Source organism: Hippopotamus amphibius, chromosome 1 (assembly GCF_030028045.1).
Source record: "Hippopotamus amphibius kiboko isolate mHipAmp2 chromosome 1, mHipAmp2.hap2, whole genome shotgun sequence".
Classification (NCBI taxonomy): domain Eukaryota; kingdom Metazoa; phylum Chordata; class Mammalia; order Artiodactyla; family Hippopotamidae; genus Hippopotamus; species Hippopotamus amphibius.
In genome coordinates this window covers 54,519,536-54,539,669 of record NC_080186.1, presented here as the reverse complement: position 1 = coordinate 54,539,669, position 20,134 = coordinate 54,519,536, and the positions used below count along the sequence as shown (strand labels likewise).

Genomic DNA, 20,134 nt, shown 5'->3' with positions numbered 1-20,134 from the left:
TACTCTTACTTCAATGGTACAGATGAGGACACGCAGGTTCTGAGAGGTCAGGGACTTGCTAATATCCTGTTAGTGAGCAGCAGCCCTTCCTTCTCGGCCCCCATGCTCTTTCCACTCTACTTGCCTTGGATATAAATAGCGGCTTTAGGCTTACGATCACATCCCATGTCATCCCCTGGGACTTAGAACTCTCCTTTGAATGTTCTAGAAGGAAATATTAGGACTAATTTTCACAGATGAACACGCTATGAAGCTGGGCTGCTACAGGCCAGGCTCACTGCAAGGTAACAGCTACAGCCATCAGTAAAGACCCCTGGTAACTGCCAGGCCGCCCCTCCTAGATCCCTAACTCCTAAAGCCATCCTCTGGGTCCCAGCCACATGCGAAGTTCTGCATGGCTCTCTACCTCTCTCCACTATGCCCCAACCTTGATGGCCACTGGAAGGTGAAGGCCCACAAGGCTCCAAAGGCAACCTAAAGAACACAGCCTAAATCACCTTATATATACACGCACTCCCCGAGGACTATGAGATCAGATTTGCTATATTCTCAAAGGCATTATGAAATTTCCTGTGGTCTTATGGAGAAATGGATGCCCAGGGGAATATAATAGAGCAAAGGATCCAGATCAACAGTAATCCATCCAATAAGAATAATTTTTCTACCATATGATCCAGTCATCCCACTGCTGGGCATATACCCAGAGAAAACCATAATCCCAAAAGAAACTTGTACCATCATGTTTATTGCAGCACTATTTACAACAGCCAGGACATGGAAGCAACCTAAATGCCCATCAACAAACGAATGGATACAGAAGATGTGGCATATATATACAATGGAATATTACTCAGCTATAAAAAGGGATGAGATGGAGCTATATGTAATGAGGTGGATAGAACTACAGTCTGTCATACATAGTGAAGTAAGTCACAAAGAGAAGGACAAATATTGTATGCTAACTCACATATATGGAATCTAAAAATGGTACTGATGAACTCAGTGACAAGAACAAGGATGAAGATACAGAGAATGGACTGGAGAACTCGAGGTATGGGAGGGGGCGGGGGGTGAAGGGGAAACTGAGATGAAGCGAGAGAGTAGCACAGACATATATATACTACCAACTGTAAAATAGTCAGTGGGAAGTTGTTGTATAACAAAGGGAGTCCAACTCGAGGATGGAAGATGCCTTAGAGGACTGGGGCGGGGAGGGTGGGGGGGACTCGAGGTGGGGGGAGTCAAGGAAGGGAGGGAATACGGGGATATGTGTATAAAAACAGATGATTGAACCTGGTGTACCCCCCCCAAAAAAAAAAAAAAAAAAAAAAGAATAATTTTTCATTCTCCCTCTACACCCATCTCTTATAAACTATGTATCAGGTGAGAAAATTCCATCCATACAATACACTATTAATGATACAGCTCGATTATCAGACTTTTAGACATTAATTGATATGTGACTATAAAAGGATTAGGAGTCAGCTTATACTATGTGAGATATCTAAAAAATAAATGCACGTAAGAAATTATACATAATTATGGCAGACCACAGAAATAAAACTAGGCAGAAGATACCCTTTGTGCAGAAAGCCAAAATGACGAGGTAATTATCCTTGCTGATCTCCCCCTACCGTAGCCATGCCAGCAAGGTCAAAGGGCTCTGATTTCTGTTGTGGCAACAAAATGTACTGGTTCAATGTTGGGAGTGACATGAGGTAAACATGACGAACCGATGTGAAAGCAAGAGAAATTAAAATATTTGTTAGTTTCCCTTAGAAGTTCTCATGAGACAAGTCAACCTTATAACTCACACACAGAAGGTCAAAAAACAACTGCAATACAACTCTCAGTGGGACCTGGAAAAATTAATCCTCACACTGAACTTGTCCTTCAGCTCTGTGTACTCTTGGCACTGCATACTATCTGAGTTGCAAAGATAAAGCCAGACCTCTCCTTCAATGGAAAACAGTCTTGATTTATCATTCGTAAGATACTACTGAATAGCACGCATGGAAAAAAAAAAATCACACTGTCAGAATTTATTCTCTAAAACTCCATAAAACTCACAGTTCCCTGCTAACGTGAACTTTATGACTTCAATTGGGCAGTTCCCAAAGCCAAAACCTCAACCTGCTGTAACTTGTGATTAAAATTCTCTGGTAGGTCACTGCCTCACCTAAAAATGTCAAAATAACAGTACAAATGGATGAAGGCCCACTAACCTTCGGTAACTTCTGGGGGTGCTTTTCCTTTTTGGTACACAACGTGAGCTCACACTGCAGAAAGAGCAGGGAGGTGTTGAAGATGTGCTTAAAAATAAAGCTGAATCGTTTCTTATCTATCTCGGCTTGCAGGATAGGAAAGTGCACTCTCTTGGGATGGTAGAATTTCACAGATTCATCTTTAGGACAAATGTTCTCAATGATAGTATAATCAGACATCCTATCAGGGTTCGAATAAGGAGAGATAAAGCACGTTTGGATGGCAAATCCCAGCTCGTGGTCAGCCTTGGTAACAGACACCTACAACAGAACAGAAAGATCAATTCAGAAACAAGTTAGCATCTCACTTTCACTCGAGGCACAAGGGGAGCATACCAACATGGCCCTTCTGATGGGACATTTGCTTTATTTTCATAACATACCTACACAGGCTTCCTCCTAATTACAAAAGCAATACACACTCATTGAAGAAAGAGATGTTTTCCATTTAAACTTGGTATGGATGATGACAGTGAACTATTTATTTAGTTCAAGTGCCAGCCTGGAAGAGTCTAATACAAGATAAATAAGTCTCTTCAACCTCCCATAAGTCTTCTGGGAAAGGAAAATAAAAGTACATCATGCACCTAAAGTGGATTTTCCAAAATAAATAAAACACCAGTAGGCAAAGCCCCTAATGTCATTAATAATGTATCACCTGTAAGGCAAGCTCTTTAAAAAAAAATTACTCAAAAAGTAAAGGACAGGGGTAGACTCTATTTAAACTAGGCAGGGAAGACCAAACTTCTAAACTGCAGCAAGTCAAATTGAGCCTAAAACATTGCAGTAAAACTATAGATTTGTCTGAAGTCCTGCTTCATGGTGAGCAGGCAGAGCTGGCCTCTGGGGTTGGATGTCAGGGATGGTGCAATCTGGTGGCGATCACGGGCCTGGCAAAGTGTCCCAGCTTCTCAGAGGTCCAAACCAGACCTTGCCAAGTGCTCTCCCTTCACTCTTTAAGCCCAAGGGTATTTTAAGGGAAATCTAATCTGGAAACGTTTCCGACTCATTTACACTTCCCTCTTACAAAACATTTGTATGGGCTATGTCCAAATCTTGTTAAGGTTCTTTTCTTTAGAAACAGGAAGTAGTGCTTGGCCAAATGTAAAGAGAGTTTAATTCTCATCTCAACTACCAATTCAAATCTCAACTATCCTGAACTCAGTTAAAATTCTCGAACCAGACTGGATCCTCCATTTGGTGACACACAGATCACTGTGTGAACTGCCTCTCTCCACTATTGCCTCATTGCTTGACTGAATTAAGGATCAAAATAAACTTAAACACTGTAGGAATAAAGTTAGTCCTTAACCGTAGGCCAATAGCCCCAGAATCCTTTCAAAGACATGAAGATATAAACACACTTTCCATTCTGAAATACCCAGGGGAAATCCCTGACATTGCATGGGGCTTTTAGTCCACAGCACTATTTTGAAAGATCCCAACGTGATTAACTGCAAGATGCTCAACAATGAAGATGATTATGAGAATGATGTTTTGTTGTGCCTTAAAGCTTAATCCCTCAGAACATTCTATGAGATAAATATTTTCCTCTTCATTTTATAAATGCAGGAAAAACTGAACACATAGGATAGATGACTTGTTCAAAACAAATACTGGGTAAAACCAAGGCTTGAGCCCAGGTGTTCTGAACCTGTCTATTTTCTCTTCACTATTTCACTACAGCTACAGGGTCAATTCAAGCCACCCATGATGTAGCCAGGGAGGGTGCTTGGTAAGAAGCCTTTCCGGGAAGTAGTATTTGGTAGTCTGAAAATATTCACACTTCATTATTTTTAGAGTATTTCTAAAAAATGAGATATTTAATCTTGGAAAAATGGCAAATTACATATACTTTATGTACTAAAAGGTGCCCTTTAACTCAGAACTCAAAACCCATAATGCAAAAATGTGTGACAGAAGAAATGCAAACCTCTTCTCTAATCTCAAACAAAGCATGCAATGGCAGAATGTCTACGGTATTCCAAAAAGTTGCTTGAGAGGAAAAAATACTGTCAACAAGACTTTTATTCTGAAATGCACCGGAAATGAGTGGTGGCAGGACTCTGCTGCTCACACGCATGTCAGTGCTAAACCTCGGCTTCTCCCCCTACAGAACAAGCGCACTAACAGCGACTAGACACAGTAATTGTGATGACCTGTAAAGTCAAAATTATATGCACACAACACAGTTCCCTGCTAGTTAAGAAATGCCAGCTATTAGTAGTAGTACTAGTCTAGATTTAAATTTGGGGGGTTATATATATATAGATATATATTTTTTAATTTCACAAGACAAATGAGCTAAAAAAAATCTGCCAACTGTGTGACCAACCTCCACTCAAGGATGACCAATGACCTGGTGGCAAAACTGAAATGTCTTGGATTAAAGGAAGAGACTATGACCTGGAGGAAATAGAAGATTCTGGGAGGGGATGTGATAAGGATGGCCATGAGAAGAAACATAGAAATAGCTCTTCAGACCAATCCAATGATTGGGTAAGTTTTACTTACTTTCCCCAAATAAAAGTTTTTCTTATCCGCAATGGAGTCCAAACTGGGAGACAAAGACCAGGCATGGCTACTATCCTATTTAGCAAAATATTTATAGATTCTCTCTCATATTTTAGGTGGTTTAAAACAACTTTAAAATAAAGCAATTTATAACATCTTCCCCCTCCCCAAATTCTCTTCAATGTATTATTCTGTATTACTAGCACGTATAATGATATTTAAAATGGTATAGCGAAAAGATTTGGTTCACTTTTTTCCATCACTTGACAAGGTCTTTGATTAAATTTAATTATGAACAATATAGATGATATATAAATGGGAAAATAAGAATGGGAAAGAAAAGGTATTTCAAGTAAGCCAACACTGGGGGTGGGGGGTGGGGTGGCGGAAGAAAACCCAGAACACCCAGGGTAGGATACATGAGGAAGATTTAAGGCAGCAAAGCCATAAATTGGCAAAGCCAGGCACACATCTGGAAAAGAACAAACTGCAATTAAGCAGCACCCCTAAAATCCACAGCACAACAGCGAGTCACTGACCACCCGCACATGCAGATTGTGCAGCTGGAAAAGCGGGAAGAAAACAACGCATCTTGGATTAGGAGAGTGCTCCAATTAGGGACGGCATGTAGAAAGCAGCATATTTTCCCCAGCAGAGAAAGAAGGTGTACCCAAAGAGAGAGAAGATCTCTCAGAGTGGGGAATCAAAAAGGAGGAGACGATCCAGGAAAATGTCTATAGCCAGTGGGCTCCGTCCCAGAATCAGTACAAATGTGAGTTATTTGTCTTTCTTAAATAGAAATATGTGCACTGAAGTCACTTTTAATATATGGAAGTATCCCATTTTGGCCCCTTAAGCTTCTCCCTCCTCCCACAGCGAAGGAGAACACCAGCTTGCAGCTTAGCACCAAAACCAGCTCAACAGAGGACAACTTCCCTGTGAGACCAGCAGACATTCTGGGGCCACGAGAATACTTAAATTCTCTAGAATCCATTTGGTAAACTTGGATATTTGCACTGCTAAGAGGTTACATTTTTCTCCCCTTTCAAACGGTACTTTGAGGATAAATGACAGCATCCAGTGGATAACAGTGTGGACTCTTGAGCCACATGGTCTGAGTACAGATTCTGACTCTGAACTCTAGTAGGTACTGTGTGACCTTAGACAAGTTTGTGCCTCAACTGCCTCATCCACAAAATGGGAATACTAATCGTCCTGTCTCATAGAATTGCTTTGAAGAGTAAATTACTATAATACTTACAACTGAGCTTGGCACAAAATAAATCTGCAATAAATATTAGCTGTTGTTGTTTCATTATTACCACCACTACCTAATATTTTTGTAGTCATTCCATAGGTTTATGTTATGTGTGGTTATTACTATTATATATAGGAAATCATTTTAATGAATTTATAGATACATTTAGATGATAATCTAGAAAAAACAATTTTCATGAGATGTGGTAACACACAGTATTTCACTCAAAAGTATGCACAGTTTAAAAGACAGTTTCTGAGGTGGTCTGAAATATTCCTTGGTTAACTCTGATATTGCAACTACTGAACAACTGTCCTTATCAAAAATCAAAAAGGACAAAGTAAGGACAGGGCTTTATTAGAATTCACAGCACTGATTTTTTTTTTAAACATTTATCCATTCATCTACAAAATATTCTCTCCATTTAAAATAATTAGCTAATCCTGAAATTTGCTGCTTTGGTCAGCAATTAACATGGAAGCATTTTCTAAGCCAAGCCGTCACCCAGAGCTGGTCAAGGCCATGAGGAAGAGCAGGAAGAGGTCTGCCCCAGGTGCTTTCGCTCCGGCCCAGCAGCTACTATGAATCTGCACTAGCCTAACAGCCCAAGGCTAATATTTGGGTCTCACCTCAACATAAACATGTCCATTCTCTGCCACAGAGAAGACCCCCTGGGAGGGCACCAGAAAGAGGTCAGTGTTGAACAGCTCCATGCTGAAGGTAACATTCCTGTTGGGTGGGTCCTGGAAGCTATTGGGATTCACCACCTGCCGCAGGCTACAATTAAACTGGGGGAAAAAGAAAAAAAGAACAGATGGAGAGAAATCACAGTCAAGTGAAGCTTGTAGCTTTATGAGCTTTAGCCTTTAACATCTGATTTTATTTTCCAACAGTCCCTAACTAGAGCCAACCAAACAGACACCATTCTCTACAAACTACCTACTACAAATAAACACATACCACCACAATTTCAGGTCGGCTGAAGAAGGAAGCATCTCCTTCATCCATATCTCCTGGAAATCCATTATCACCCGACTCCAAATCTTCATAACCATCTGGCCAGCCACTACTATCCCCAGGGGGTGGAACTTGTATCACAATCTAAAAGGCAAGGAAAGCACAGCGTTATAAAAACACCACAACACATGCTTTTGGTTCTACCTCACACAAACACCCATGTAAGAATTCAGAGGCAAACTGAAAATCTGACTTAAAAAAAAAAGATCAACTCCAAGTATTTTTAGGATTTCATCCTCAAAGAGATGAAAAAGAAGCCCAATGCATGTTCAAATTAAGATTTAAAGTAAAATATGTACTTTCCTCTGTGACAGAATATAAATTATTTCAAACAGGAAAACACCGGACACTGAAATAGGGTCTTCTGGGGTTGTCAACAGGCCCACCTGTACTGCGGGGGATGGCGGTGTTCACCTTAGGAACCTTTATATTGAAAACTCTAAGAAATGCTGATGTGGCTAATCTAAGCAGCTCTTGTAATTTACATGTCAAGATCTGATAAAGTTTGGTTTGAGTTGGAAGCAAAGGACCTGATATTTACTATTGAGCCATTCTCTCCTCACCTCTTCTCCTGCACTCTTCCATCCCTCTAATACATCTTTTGTACAGTGTATAGATGCAGGAAAGAACATCACGTTTTATGCCATGACAACCTATCTTAACACTGGTCGAAATGATTATTCCTAGGTTAGTTCTAGATAAGATGAAAAAATTCTCCCAAGGACCAGGACTCCATACATTAATTCCTAATTTCTTTGCATATGTGGGATAGTTATACTTTTTGTTTGATTTTCTGCTCCACATCCTTAGTTCTGAATATGTTGCAAAACAAAAATATTTTTAAGTGTGATAATTACTACAAGCAATGAAAACTGGAAGAAACAGTTAAAATAACCACTGAAAAGGTGAGTAGAATGGGAAGGGATTGAAGGAAAACTGCTTCTCTATTTTTTACCAGGTCCTCAAAAGAAAGTAGTGATGAAACTGAAGCAAGTTAGGTTATTACTTACATAATTAAAAAAGAAAGAAAGAAAGAAAAGAAAGAGAAAGGAAGAAATTACCTTTCTCTCCTGAGGCAGATGGCACTTTTTTTTTTTTAATTTAACAGACCGATCACCATGGCCTTTTATTGGCATTAATTTAGATAAAAGTTTAAAATTTCAAAATCAAGTATACCAGTAATACATGACATTCATTACATCTGGAAAAACTGGATAATTGCAAGAAAATTAGCGTTGGAATTGGCAGAAGAATATTCATCATAGAAGTCAAAGGTTAATAAATTATTTCAGTAACAAAGGGAGAGTAGCTGCTCCAGCCTGGTGCTGGGGGAAGATTAGTGGACAGAGGTCAGGAGGCTGGATTCAGCCCTGGCTGTACTGTTAACTAGTCTCTCAAATCCAAGTAAGCCTCTTTAACTCCCTGGAGTTCCATTTCCTCACCTGTGAAATGAGGACGTCGAATGAGATCATCTTAGGGTTCTTTCCAGCTCAACCATTCTAAGATTGTCTGAGGAACAATAAACTTGGCTCACAGGAGAGTCAGTCCCCACATGAGCCATGCTGAACGGACAGCCAGTCTCTTCTCTGGCTGAGCTGAGCCTGTTTATCTACCGGCAGTGGAATAAACAGAGCAGTCGGGGCCTCCCGTCGCAAGCCAAAGCTGGGGCAGGTGCTGAGTGCAGACACCCACACCATGTCAAAGCTGGACACGGGGATCTTTGAGCCCTATTTCTATCATCAAAAGTACAACTCAAATTGCAAAATTATCACTTTAACATTCTTTTGAAGTTTCATGTTCAAATTCTTTTTAACGTTCACTGTTTAGTTTCTACCTCTACAAGAACAGGTTTGGATGAACTGACAGGAATCGTGTCTGGAAAGTGAAGGGTAGCTAGTGCAATGCATTATCACTGGGGGAATATGTGGCATCTCTCTCTGGGTAACTTCAAAAGTAGGAGATTATCTTCAATTTAGGGTCCTTCTTAGAGATGGAGAGAGATTTAACAATTTCTCAAAGGACGTTTCCAGACGTCTCCCTTTTAGTTCTTTTGTTCATGAGGGAGGGAGAAGTTCTCCTACTTCTGCACAAGACTCAGATGAGGTCAGAGAGACCACGGGTCTGGTTAGCTCAGTTGTATAGAGGTGCTCACTCACAGCCCAAGGGCTTGTATTTTATCCTCACGTGGACCAGGCCATCCGAGCCTGGAGCTTAGCCAGAAAAAGTCATAAACACCTTGCCAGTGAACCCACCGCCACGAGGAGATGGAAGGTAGGGTGGGAAAGATCACCACAAATGCCCCAGCCGAGAAAACAGGGCCTCCCAACTCCCACAGACTCACCAATGAAACAAATAATCAAGTTCAGGGTCAAAGTACATCCCATCTTGTTGAGAACTGACACTTGGCTTTGTTCTGACCTGGGGTATATGGCCCTCCTCACTTTCACAGACATCTTAAAACTAATTTTAAGGTAACACCCAGCAAGCCTCCGGCAAAGGGAAAGCTTTGTCCTGGAGAACACTCACAGAGTTGTAGTAAACCACACCATCCGGGGCTGATCGCCGGTGCCGAGTCCCACAGCCATTCAGGGGAGACTCCAAAATGAAGTGGGTTCCATTCATCTTGGCCTTGCATGTGGGATCCAACAGGGTGAGCTCCATCCCAGAGTAGCTGCTGGCCTGAGACAACAACCACCAAAGACATAAAGCGGGGCCCACAGGCTGCTCTACAGCATGCAGTTAACACACCTTGCCTGGTCTTCCAAATAAAGGTTGCTGGAGGCCTGCACTTCCCCTCCCCCTTCACCTCCTTTCCGCCTACCATCTCTCAACAGCCCCAGAATTGTGTTTGTTGGCCTTGGAAATTCAATAGCAAAATATTGACACACAAGGATCTGGAACCCCCCTCACTGAGAACAACAGGAACTGGGTGAGAATCACAGCCAAGGGGAAGTGAGCCCATCCAACTGAGAAAACAGTATCAAATCTCCGGAGTTCAAAAGTGAAAGAGCTGGAAGTAAATAACACAGACTGAGGCAAGATGGAGAGGGAGGTAGCCTTCCCTTCTCTCCTTTAAGAAACTGCACCAACCTGAAACGAATCTTTCTCAACAGCCACAGTCATCTTTTCATTGTCACATTTGACTGACAGGGCAACATCCACGCTCCCCTGCACCTCCTCGGGCTCTCTGGGACCGGGAAACAGTTGTATGCTGGGGATGGCAGGGTCCTTTGGCCGAGGGATCCTGTCTTCTCCCCCTTCCTTCCGGCCTCTCCTGGAGATATCGGGGAAGGGAAAGGGGAAACCTCCATGTCGGCCTCCCCCTCCCCGGATGGGTGGGGTGTCCAGGGCAGGCAGGGTGCCAGGGTCCAGCAGGATGCGCAGCTCAGGAGGGATGGTATGGACTTCCTCATCTTTCAGCTCCTCTGCTGGTACGAGAAGAAGGCAAAACATCATCAGTGCTGGATGCCAGGCCACAATCCTTATCATTAGAGGCAAAAAAAAGGAGGAATTAGCAAAGATCTAGGCACGTGTAAAATTGCTCTTAACAAGCAAGGTATAAAAGAGATGAGGCGTCTGGAAGCCTGAATTCTAGTCCTGATGTTCTTACTAACCAGTTGAATGGCTTTGGGTAAGTGGTTTACTTCTCTATGCCTCCGTTTCCCAATATTTAAAATGAAGAGGTTGGATTAGATCAGTGGTTCTCAACTTTGGCTGCACATTAAAATCACTCTGGGAGCTTAAAAAAAAAATCCCTATGTTCAGGCTGCACCCCAGGCCAATTAAAAACTGAACTCTCTTTAAATCATTATGTTTTAAAGCTCCCCATGTGATTCCAACGTGCAGCCAAGATTAAGAACCTCTGGATTAGATGATTTCTAAGGCCCTTCAAGTGATAAAAATCTATTTGAATAAGTTATGTGGGACAATATTATTCCATCCAAATGCCAATGAGATACTTTCCTTGAATCTAAAGATTCTTTAGAGCAGTTTCTCTAAAGATTTCTTGAAACAAAATTGGTATTTTGAAATTATTTTGCTACCTCCTTCCTTTTTGACTGCTAAATTCTAACAGGTATCTGGGAACCCTGGCCTTTTAAAACCTAGTCCCAAAGGAAGAAAGTAAAAGCTGCTTAGGCACCATTATTCCGTCAAAGGGAGAGACGTATTTCCATACAGTCCATACTCAGTATTGTCATATTTTCAACAATTTAAAGAAAAAAAAATTGCCAGTATTCTCTACATCCACTATCCAAAGCCAACTGACGTATGCTTGTGGTCAAACCATCTCAGTGGGAGCTGGAAATGAGGATGACAGGAGACGTCAGTTCTCCTTCAATACTATTTTTTTGATAAGGATGGCACAGTTGTATGGATCCAAAAGAAGTCAAAGGTTTAGAGGTTTTTAATTTGTACACTGATAAAAAAAAAACCCTCACAGCCACCCTGCGAGGTGGGTCCTATTGTTTTCCCCATATGACTGAGGAGGAATCTGAGGCTCAGAGGTTAAGCATTTTCCAAACAGTGAACCAATGGCAGGGCTGGGACTTGAACCTGTACTCCTAACCTTCAATCTACTGGCACTGCACTCAGTAGTATTACCATGTGATAAGCAAGGGGTCTGGGCATCAGAAAACCTGGGGTTCAAGTCTCACTATCTATAAGACTCTGGAGAACCTCCAGAACTTGTTAAGCCTCTGCTTCCTCTTCCACCAAAGTGGGGCAATAACTCATGCATTCCCTCGGGGTGAGAATGAGAAAGCACAAGTATGAGTCCTCATGACCATTTTCCTATAAGATCCAGCCTGATCTAAGACTTCTCTCCTGCAGGCCCAACCCCTCTGTATCTCAGCCCAAAGTGATCAATAGACACCTCTGAGAAAAGAACCCAAGCTAATTTACCCTTAATATAAGCAGAGCGAAACTGATCTATAACAAAGTTTTCCAACACACAATCAAATCTGTTATAAAAAAATCTACATTAAAGTTTCCCCAAAATAATCCAGCATAATTCTATATAACTTTAAGCTTTATAGTAAAAAGTATTCAAACGAATTATTAAAATTTGCAACAGAAAAACAACACCATATAAGCTGAGATGAGAGTTCTTCATTGGAAAGCTCCTTTTGGGAGACTTTTTTTATACCAAAAAAAAAAAAAAAAAAAAGAAATCATACTTACCATTGTTTTCAAGCCCAAGATGAAATCTATTGGCCACAGGAGCCACTGTGTAAGATGTTACTGGACTATAGCCATTGTCCATAGCCCACTTGACCAGACTCTCTTGAGTTGAAGGAATGTCATCTCTTATTGATTTGGTCATTATCATGGATCTTTCACTTTCTTTCCCAAAGCCAATACTGTTAGGAGACTGAAGATAGTAGTAAAATTTCACTCTTGAGTCTATAAAATTAATCAGTGCCTTAATATCTGAGACAAACAGATTCTCTATTGCGTATGAAAGAACTGTTTATTCTTTTGATCCCTACTTTCCTTGGGCTGAGAATGCTAATGTGAAACTCTGTAACAGCAGATTAAGAAACATCTATTCATGCTGATTGGTCATACCATTTGGGTTGCTTATGTTGATACAAATGACATAACCATTTTTGTCACTGGCTGATAATCTAATTATCATAAGCATACCTAGTATGTCACTACAGAGTTAATATTTAAATTAACACACACATACACCAAATATGATACCGAACTTTTCCTTATTTTTATTTAAAATCATACATAAAGTATACAGATGTGCATGTTATATTGCCCCAAAATCCTATACCCTAGAATTAAATGAAAGAAGGCACAACTTAGTTACTTCACTGTGGAGACTATCCCATCTTTGTAAACTATTGAACTCCATATGGTGAAACAACCAATGTTTATATTTCATTTATAATTTACGATCCATTTACCAATCCTGTAATTGTATACATTTGCCAATTCTATTAACAGAATATGCTTAGATTTTATGGCCTAAAATATTAATTAATGAAGTTACCATCCCTCTAACTACAAATATTTTTATCCAGCAATACATAAACTCCTAACATTAACTTTCACTTGGTAATCAGCTACAGAATTAAAATTGAATGATAGAAATCTTTCCAGGAAAGGATATAAAAGGACTCTGAGTCACAAGGACATGAAAGGTAAATTTCACATCACCTTCAGATCCTATAGCAGTGATCTTCTCAAATGGTGCGGGAGCTGAATGCTGCAGGTTGGACCCCAAAGGGAAGTCAACACATTTTCAGCAACTGCTCCAACAGGGCTGGAAGGCCCTTCCAGCAAACAGATTATGCCATTTCATGCCATATAAAAATCACTTTAATTTCCATGCCCAATTATTTTCTTCTGCATACATGCAGCATTTTTCCTAAATTCCCCATTTGTTTCCTGTTCTGTTTGCCCCTAACATGACTAAATATTAATCCTTTCCCACCGTAAAACCATAGAAGATTCACAGCCTCTAAGTTCTCTTGGCCTCTCTGGCTGTGGGATATTGGCTGAGAACACACATTTTCAATTCAAAGCTTAAAGGATCTCACCCAGTATATTTCTCTACTACTCAAAGTGCTTATCTGAGGAAAAACTGCCAGACTAGTCAGTCACAATGACGCGCTCAAAGGGACCGGAGAGAGCTTTAACCAAATTCTGTAGCCATCTGTAAAAATCTCAGTTTCACAGATCTGGATTGTTCTACTCTTACTGGGATTCAGAGAAAACTCCTTAGGAAAGGGAAAGAAGAAAGGAAGGGAGAGAGGGAGGGAGGAAGGATGGAAGGGAGGAAGGAAACTAAAATGAACTAAAGAAGGATCCAATTTGTTCTTAGAACTTCTTATTCATTGAGTCAACAGCAGTTTCTTCAGCACAGCTTCTTCCAGCCTTTCAAGGCAGCCTGTCGTTTTGATTGGCTGGAGTTGCAACACTGCCTAAACAATACTGCTCGGCCTCATCTGCCCTCGTCTTTCATGTTGTTGGACAGCTGAGAAAATACTGTATTTCCAGAACACTATCCTCATAACTGCCACCTGCCCTTTTTGTAGTAATATGGGATGACTTGTTTACACCTTTCCATATTAACTCTAGGAGCTGTCAGTACAACTCATATTGATTACACCTCGGGACTTACAGGGCTAGAAATCTACATCTTTGTAAAGTAGCAGGGTTTGTGACGATGGCAGGCAAGTTAGTTCCCAGCAACGAGTGAATTCCTTACCCTGTATTTCTGCGAGTCCCCAGGCTCTTCTAAGGCCTCCGTATAGCTTCTCCATATGGGAGTGTTCAAGGTCTCAAATACCACCACCATCTTTCCCAGTCCTACCTTCATGAGAGACAATGAGCCAAGTAGTCTGAGTGCCTTCCCCTCTTCCCCATCACGCAACACACCTGCATCAAAACTGCTGGTGTCTGGGAGGGGGCCTCTGGGGGAAGGGTCCGGCAGACAGTGCAGTGCGTACTCCCACTGGGATTAAAAAATGTCTTTTCTAAGAATAAACTCACCATTTCCAACACTGAAGCCCTGAGGCCATATGAAATGGTACAATGGGAAATTTCTAACAAGTTATCTCCACCCATCCTTCTATGTTTTGGAGGTTCTTCCCAAATGTGATTATGCGTGGTCCGTAAGGGCTCTGAATGAAAAGCCAGAGCTGGGCATGGCAGTGGAATGTGGACACTTCTGGTAATCCCATCTGGCCCCAGCACAGTGTTTCTTTGGACCATCCTGTCTTTTGGAGGGTGCATTCTGCTCGTGTCCCACGCCTCAACACACACACACACACACACGAGCGTGCACGTGTGCACATGCATATCTCTTGTTTAATGGTTTTCTTCTTTAAATTCACTCCATCAAGTTGTGTACAGTTCCTTTAGTAGACATTTGTCTTTGTCTTCAGTTTGTTAATTGCTCCTACAGACAAACTTTTAAAGAGTTGCTAATAGAAGGAAGATGAACCCCCCTCCTTTCTATGGCAGGCACTGTGCTAAGAGCTTTACATGTTATGTACTTCTCCTCCAAAATATAAGGAATAGACATTACTATTCCTTCCTAGAGAAGGGGAACCTGAGGCTCACAGTAGTTAAGTGGTACATATAGCTGAGAACTCACCATGTACAGGCAGTATGCTGAGTGCTTTAGATGAAATACCCAGGACACACTTAACAAATATTTGTTGAATGAATGAATGAATGGATTCTGCTAAACCTCACAAGAACTCTCAAGGTGAGTATTATTATCATACCCATTTCACAGGTAAGGAAACAGATTCAGAGTTCAATGAGACTGCCCAATATCAACTGGGAATAATGGCAACTGGAAATGGGATTTGAATCCAGCCCTGTCTGGCCCCAAAGCCAGGATTCTTTCCACTCCACCTTTTACTAGCAGGTAACTTTCCCTCCTAGCACAGTCAGAATTCACATCTGAGAGGGGAGTTAAGAAATCACAAAGCATGAAACTGGGAGAATAAAAAAGAACAAGATGAAACATTACCTAATTGTTTAGTAATGTTGTCATGCATTGTCCAAAATTGGCCTGGAACAGGAGTACAGCCAAGGAGAGCAATATAAACAGACCTTGCACTGGGGTGAGCAATCTCATTTCTAGCCTTTCTGATTCATATGAGAAGTGGGGATGTTCAAAGTGAACTCCAGGGCTGCCACGGACCAGGCACACGTACTCAGGGAGAGCAAGAGCCGTTGAAGGGCCAGGGCCAAAAGAACATTTACACAAGAACTCCAGCAGGGAATTAAAATGTACCGTATGTTTTTGCCTTTCAAAGCATGATTCCCTTTCCTGTTTTGTTATTTTGAAATTAAAAACATTTGGTGGGTGTGCCAGGCAGCAAAGGCTGCAGACACCCTGGGTCACCAACACCCCTCAAGCCATGCCAGGGAGGGCAATCAAAACAGCTCTGACTTCAGAAAATCACTGCTGGGTTCTGTGCTCAGTACCAAATTAATGTATCACCATTACACTTGATGGCTTATTGGGATCCTCTCAAAATTAAAAAAAAAAAAAAACCCACAGGAACCAGAAATGATTACTTTAAAATTAAGATGTGTGTGCTCGTGGCTTTGCCTGCTGCCTCTGGCAAATGCTTGTACATGACGTTGCCTAGGGGACCGTTGGCTCTGTTCACTGCGTTATCACACAGAAGGTGCCATGAATGAATCATACCGACGCCAAAGGCATCCCTCTCCCAAGATAATGAAAACATAAAACCCACTCCAATTGATTCAATGCAGGTACTGAAAGAGGAATTGGCCATAGTTTCTAAAAAAAGACAATGCACAAAAATTTGAGCCCACAAAAGAGATGCTGAAGAGTTAGTTATCTTCTCAAAAATAAGGAGGGGCAATTCTTCTTTAACTTTCAATATAAGTTGTTCCAATATTCTGTCAAATAGTTATCTCCCTAAATGTAATTGAAGTAGATTTATTTTACCAAATTGTAACATTCAATTTTTCAGGAAACTAGCTGCTGTTTGCCCACCATGCCACCCAGCTAAACCTCAAGTATATTTCTTTCATGAAACATAATGCTTAGGGGACAGGCTGGGGGATACTTCTCCAGCATCATCTCACTAACCTCTCCATGGCTGTAATTCTTTTATCAGTGTTTTACCCTCAGAAGCAAGCAAAAAGACATGCTAATACCACGTATTTATCTCAAAAAGAAAAATGAGCTGGATTCAGCTGATTTCCCACATCTTCCTTAAACACCCAACCCCAAAGTGAGTGCTCATATTCAGGACCGTGACACTGAGGCCCCTACAGGGCTCTTAGCCATGAAAGGCTTGTGTTCATTATGTCATACTTACTAAGACTGGAAAGCACACTAATACACTGCAGGAATTTCACAAATGAGGCAAGTAGGGTCCAGACAGGTTAAGGGACTTGCCCAAGGCCACAGTCTGTAAATGGCAGAGTCTGACCTTAAATCCAGGTCTACACGGACCCCAAAGGCCACATTTTTCACCACCAAACTGCCCGCCCTCGTCAGGAGAAGCCAAGGAGCAGCCTGTTTTACTAAGTGAAAAATAATGGAGAGAAACTTCACAAAAAATAACACAAACAAACACAGCTTAAATGATAGCCATTCATCACATCAAAGAAACGCTTAACCAACTTACAATAACTTTCAGGTTTCCTTTAATATCGAAAGATTTGATCACCCAGTTGACAGACTTTTTGCACTTCAAGATCAGGATGAGATCTTTGACCACCTCAGGGTCCTTTTGAGAAGGTCTTATGTCAATTATGATATCCACCTGGAAAGCACTGTGAATGGAAAACAAAGGCAGAGTTAGGACCCAAATGCCAGAAAGCTGCAACTATCTCCCCTCTTCCAAGTCTTCATGTTTCCAGTGTCTGGCCAGTTGATTAAAAAGCTGGAGTTGATCCCAGGCAAATGACATGTGCAAAACAGATTGTTAGTGCGCACACAACAAACGGTTTTACATAACAATAGAAAAATACACCTGTGGATAATTAGCCACTAAACTTTTTCTCTTCTTTGAAAGAAAAGAAAGGGTGGTTACTTAACACAGCCACTGTTTGAAATGGACTTGAACAAACCAGAAGAATTTACTTTTGAGGCAGAATTGTTGCTTTCTCAGCCTCCAACACCTTTGATGTGTAACATTCTCATTCCCTATATGCTCAAAATCCTTCAGACCAGGAGTGGGTGGCAGTTTGGTGAGTGGAGGGTGGCAGGGTGGACAGAAGAGGGAAGCGATAAAAAAAAAAAAAAGTGAGGAAACTTCAGAATAAAATAAGAGGCAAAAGTCTAGAGAATTTCTTGACTTATATGAGGTTTGCTTAAGCTATTAACATTTGTTACAAAATCATATCTGAATTTACTTTCCCAAACTTCTGGGTATACAGTTATTAAAATAAAAAAACAGATGGTCAACCAACTGATTACTGGAAAATTAATGAACATAATCCAAACTTCTAAGAATCCAGTACAAAAGACAATTTTTTATCAAACAATAACATCTCTGTCATTCTGGATTTAGGGGAAAGTCTTTATTTCCATCTTGGTTTTACACACTTGTAAAGCATAAAATAATGATACACAATACTCAAATGAAGCCTTAGGCTTAATATCGAGCACATGTGCCAGGTTGCTTCTATTCCTATTCCCTTTTAATTTTCCACAAATTCTTCACATGGGACAGAATTTCCATTTCCACTCTTACCAAAATCGATCTGTAATTTATGCACTTTTGAAATAAAATTTTGATTGGAATTTTAACTGTGAAATCCTTCTATAAGTTTACATTTTAACTCACTAGTCTCCATGATATGCAGGTGAAAGTGGGAGAAAGGCCTACTTTCCCTCTTTTCTTTCTTTTTTAAATTCCCTAATCACTCTTGATAGAGTTAAATTTCCAGTCCTGGGGCAGGACGCTGAGTGTGGGAGAGAGAGAGGCAAGTGGTATCTCATGGCTCTTTGGTGTGTCACCATGAAGGGCCACTCCTCTGACACACACACATGCACACACACACACTCACACATACAGTCTCACAAATACACACACACACATTCACACACAGCTTTAAACAGTTATGAGTGCAAAAGTGCTCTGAGGACACTATAAATAGAAATTTGTTTAAAAACAAGATATTGTTAAAATGGTAATTATGTTCATAAGGCACATTTTGTAATTTTCTTATCAGGGATAACCTCAGTCAAGGAGATAATAATGGAGTAAGAGTGCTGTTCTATAACTAGCACAGTCCACCCTCTGCATCTGCAGGTTCTACATCTGCAGATTCTACCAACCACGGATGGAAAATATTGGGGAAAAAAAAATTCCAGGAAGTTCCAAGAAGTAAAACTTAAATTTGCCATGTGCAGGCAACTATTTACTCAGCATTTACATTGTATTTACAACTATTTACATGCTGTATTAAGTATGGTAAGTAATCTAGAGATGATTTAAAGTATACAGGAGAATGTGCGCAGGTTATATGCAAATACTATGCCATTCTTTATAAAGGACATGAGCGTCTATGGATTTTGGTATCCATGGATTTTGGTATCTGAGGGGGATCTGAAACCAAACTCCCGCAGACACCAATGGACAACCGTACCAAGAAGTTCAGATTAGGCTTCAGAACTCATCTGGGATATATGGGATCGAGAGACAGATGCAGAAAATAAAATACAACACTGGTACCTTTACTCCCTTCTTCAAAGCTTCTGTGAATCTCACCCAAAGCATCGGTGGCTCCCTCCCTCTCACACAAGGGAGGGCCGAGCCTCTCCCCGCCTCAAGTCAGAATCATATCAAGTCATATCAGTTCTTTGTTTTCATCTCTTAGTTCAGAAAACACACACAACACACACATACTCACACTCACTCACCTGTAGGGGTTAGAGTTGGGTGTGATTAACTCAATGATGTGTACTTCCTTATCCTGGGGCTGGCTGGATATCACACACCCTTCCGCAGCTTTGGGCTGAAGGTACTCGGCAAGGTAATTGAGGGAGAGAAAATTCTTCCCTATGCTGCACATGGGAGGGAACACTTGATCTGAAAGTAAAAAAACACATGGAACTATGTGGTAACCAGACTCCAAGGAGAGAAGGTAACAGTGACACCGGGCAAGTACAGGACACAGGGAACCACACGCTTCTGCCCTGAAATGCTTCCTCTATGGTCACCAGTGGCCTCCTACTGACCAACTCTAGTGTCCTCTTTCGGTCTGAATCCTCTCCTTTCCTGTTCTCTTTGATTCTGCTTTGTTCTCAACCCATTGCCTCTGACCTATCTCTCAGTCTCACTGGCTCCTTCTCTGCTCCTCCTTTAAACACCAGTGGTCCTCAATCTTCGCTGCGGATCAGAATCCACCTGTTGGACCCCACCCCAGAGAGTCTGATTCAGAAGCTCTAGGTGGGACCTAGGAAGCTTCCTTTTTGAAAAGCTCCATAGTTAATCCTGATATAAACTAAGGCCAAGAATCCCACTTCTTTCCTCAACTCTCTTTTTATTTTGTTCTCTTCCTAGATGATCTCCCACGTGATACATAACTCCCACAGCTTCCACCTATACCTAGATCA

The 20,134-nt window shown here is 41.2% G+C and overlaps 1 protein-coding gene across 10 annotated transcripts in view; it reads right to left on the bottom strand.

Moving 5' to 3' along the window:
- TGFBR3 (transforming growth factor beta receptor 3) overlaps positions 1 to 20,134 on the bottom strand; it is a 195,181-nt gene that overhangs the window by 25,071 nt on the left and 149,976 nt on the right. For 8 of the 10 annotated variants that reach the window (XM_057713136.1, XM_057713128.1, XM_057713153.1 and 5 more), the window contains 8 exons: positions 19,439 to 19,607; positions 17,196 to 17,343; positions 12,235 to 12,424; positions 10,144 to 10,481; positions 9,580 to 9,732; positions 6,997 to 7,137; positions 6,666 to 6,824; positions 2,226 to 2,525 (listed from right to left, as the gene is read on the bottom strand). In XM_057713136.1, the coding sequence (XP_057569119.1) occupies positions 2,226 to 2,525; positions 6,666 to 6,824; positions 6,997 to 7,137; positions 9,580 to 9,732; positions 10,144 to 10,481; positions 12,235 to 12,424; positions 17,196 to 17,343; positions 19,439 to 19,607 (1,598 nt within the window). The remainder of the gene's footprint in view (positions 1 to 2,225; positions 2,526 to 6,665; positions 6,825 to 6,996; positions 7,138 to 9,579; positions 9,733 to 10,143; positions 10,482 to 12,234; positions 12,425 to 17,195; positions 17,344 to 19,438; positions 19,608 to 20,134) is intronic. The other 2 variants (XM_057713164.1, XM_057713182.1) reach the window with 1 other exon arrangement.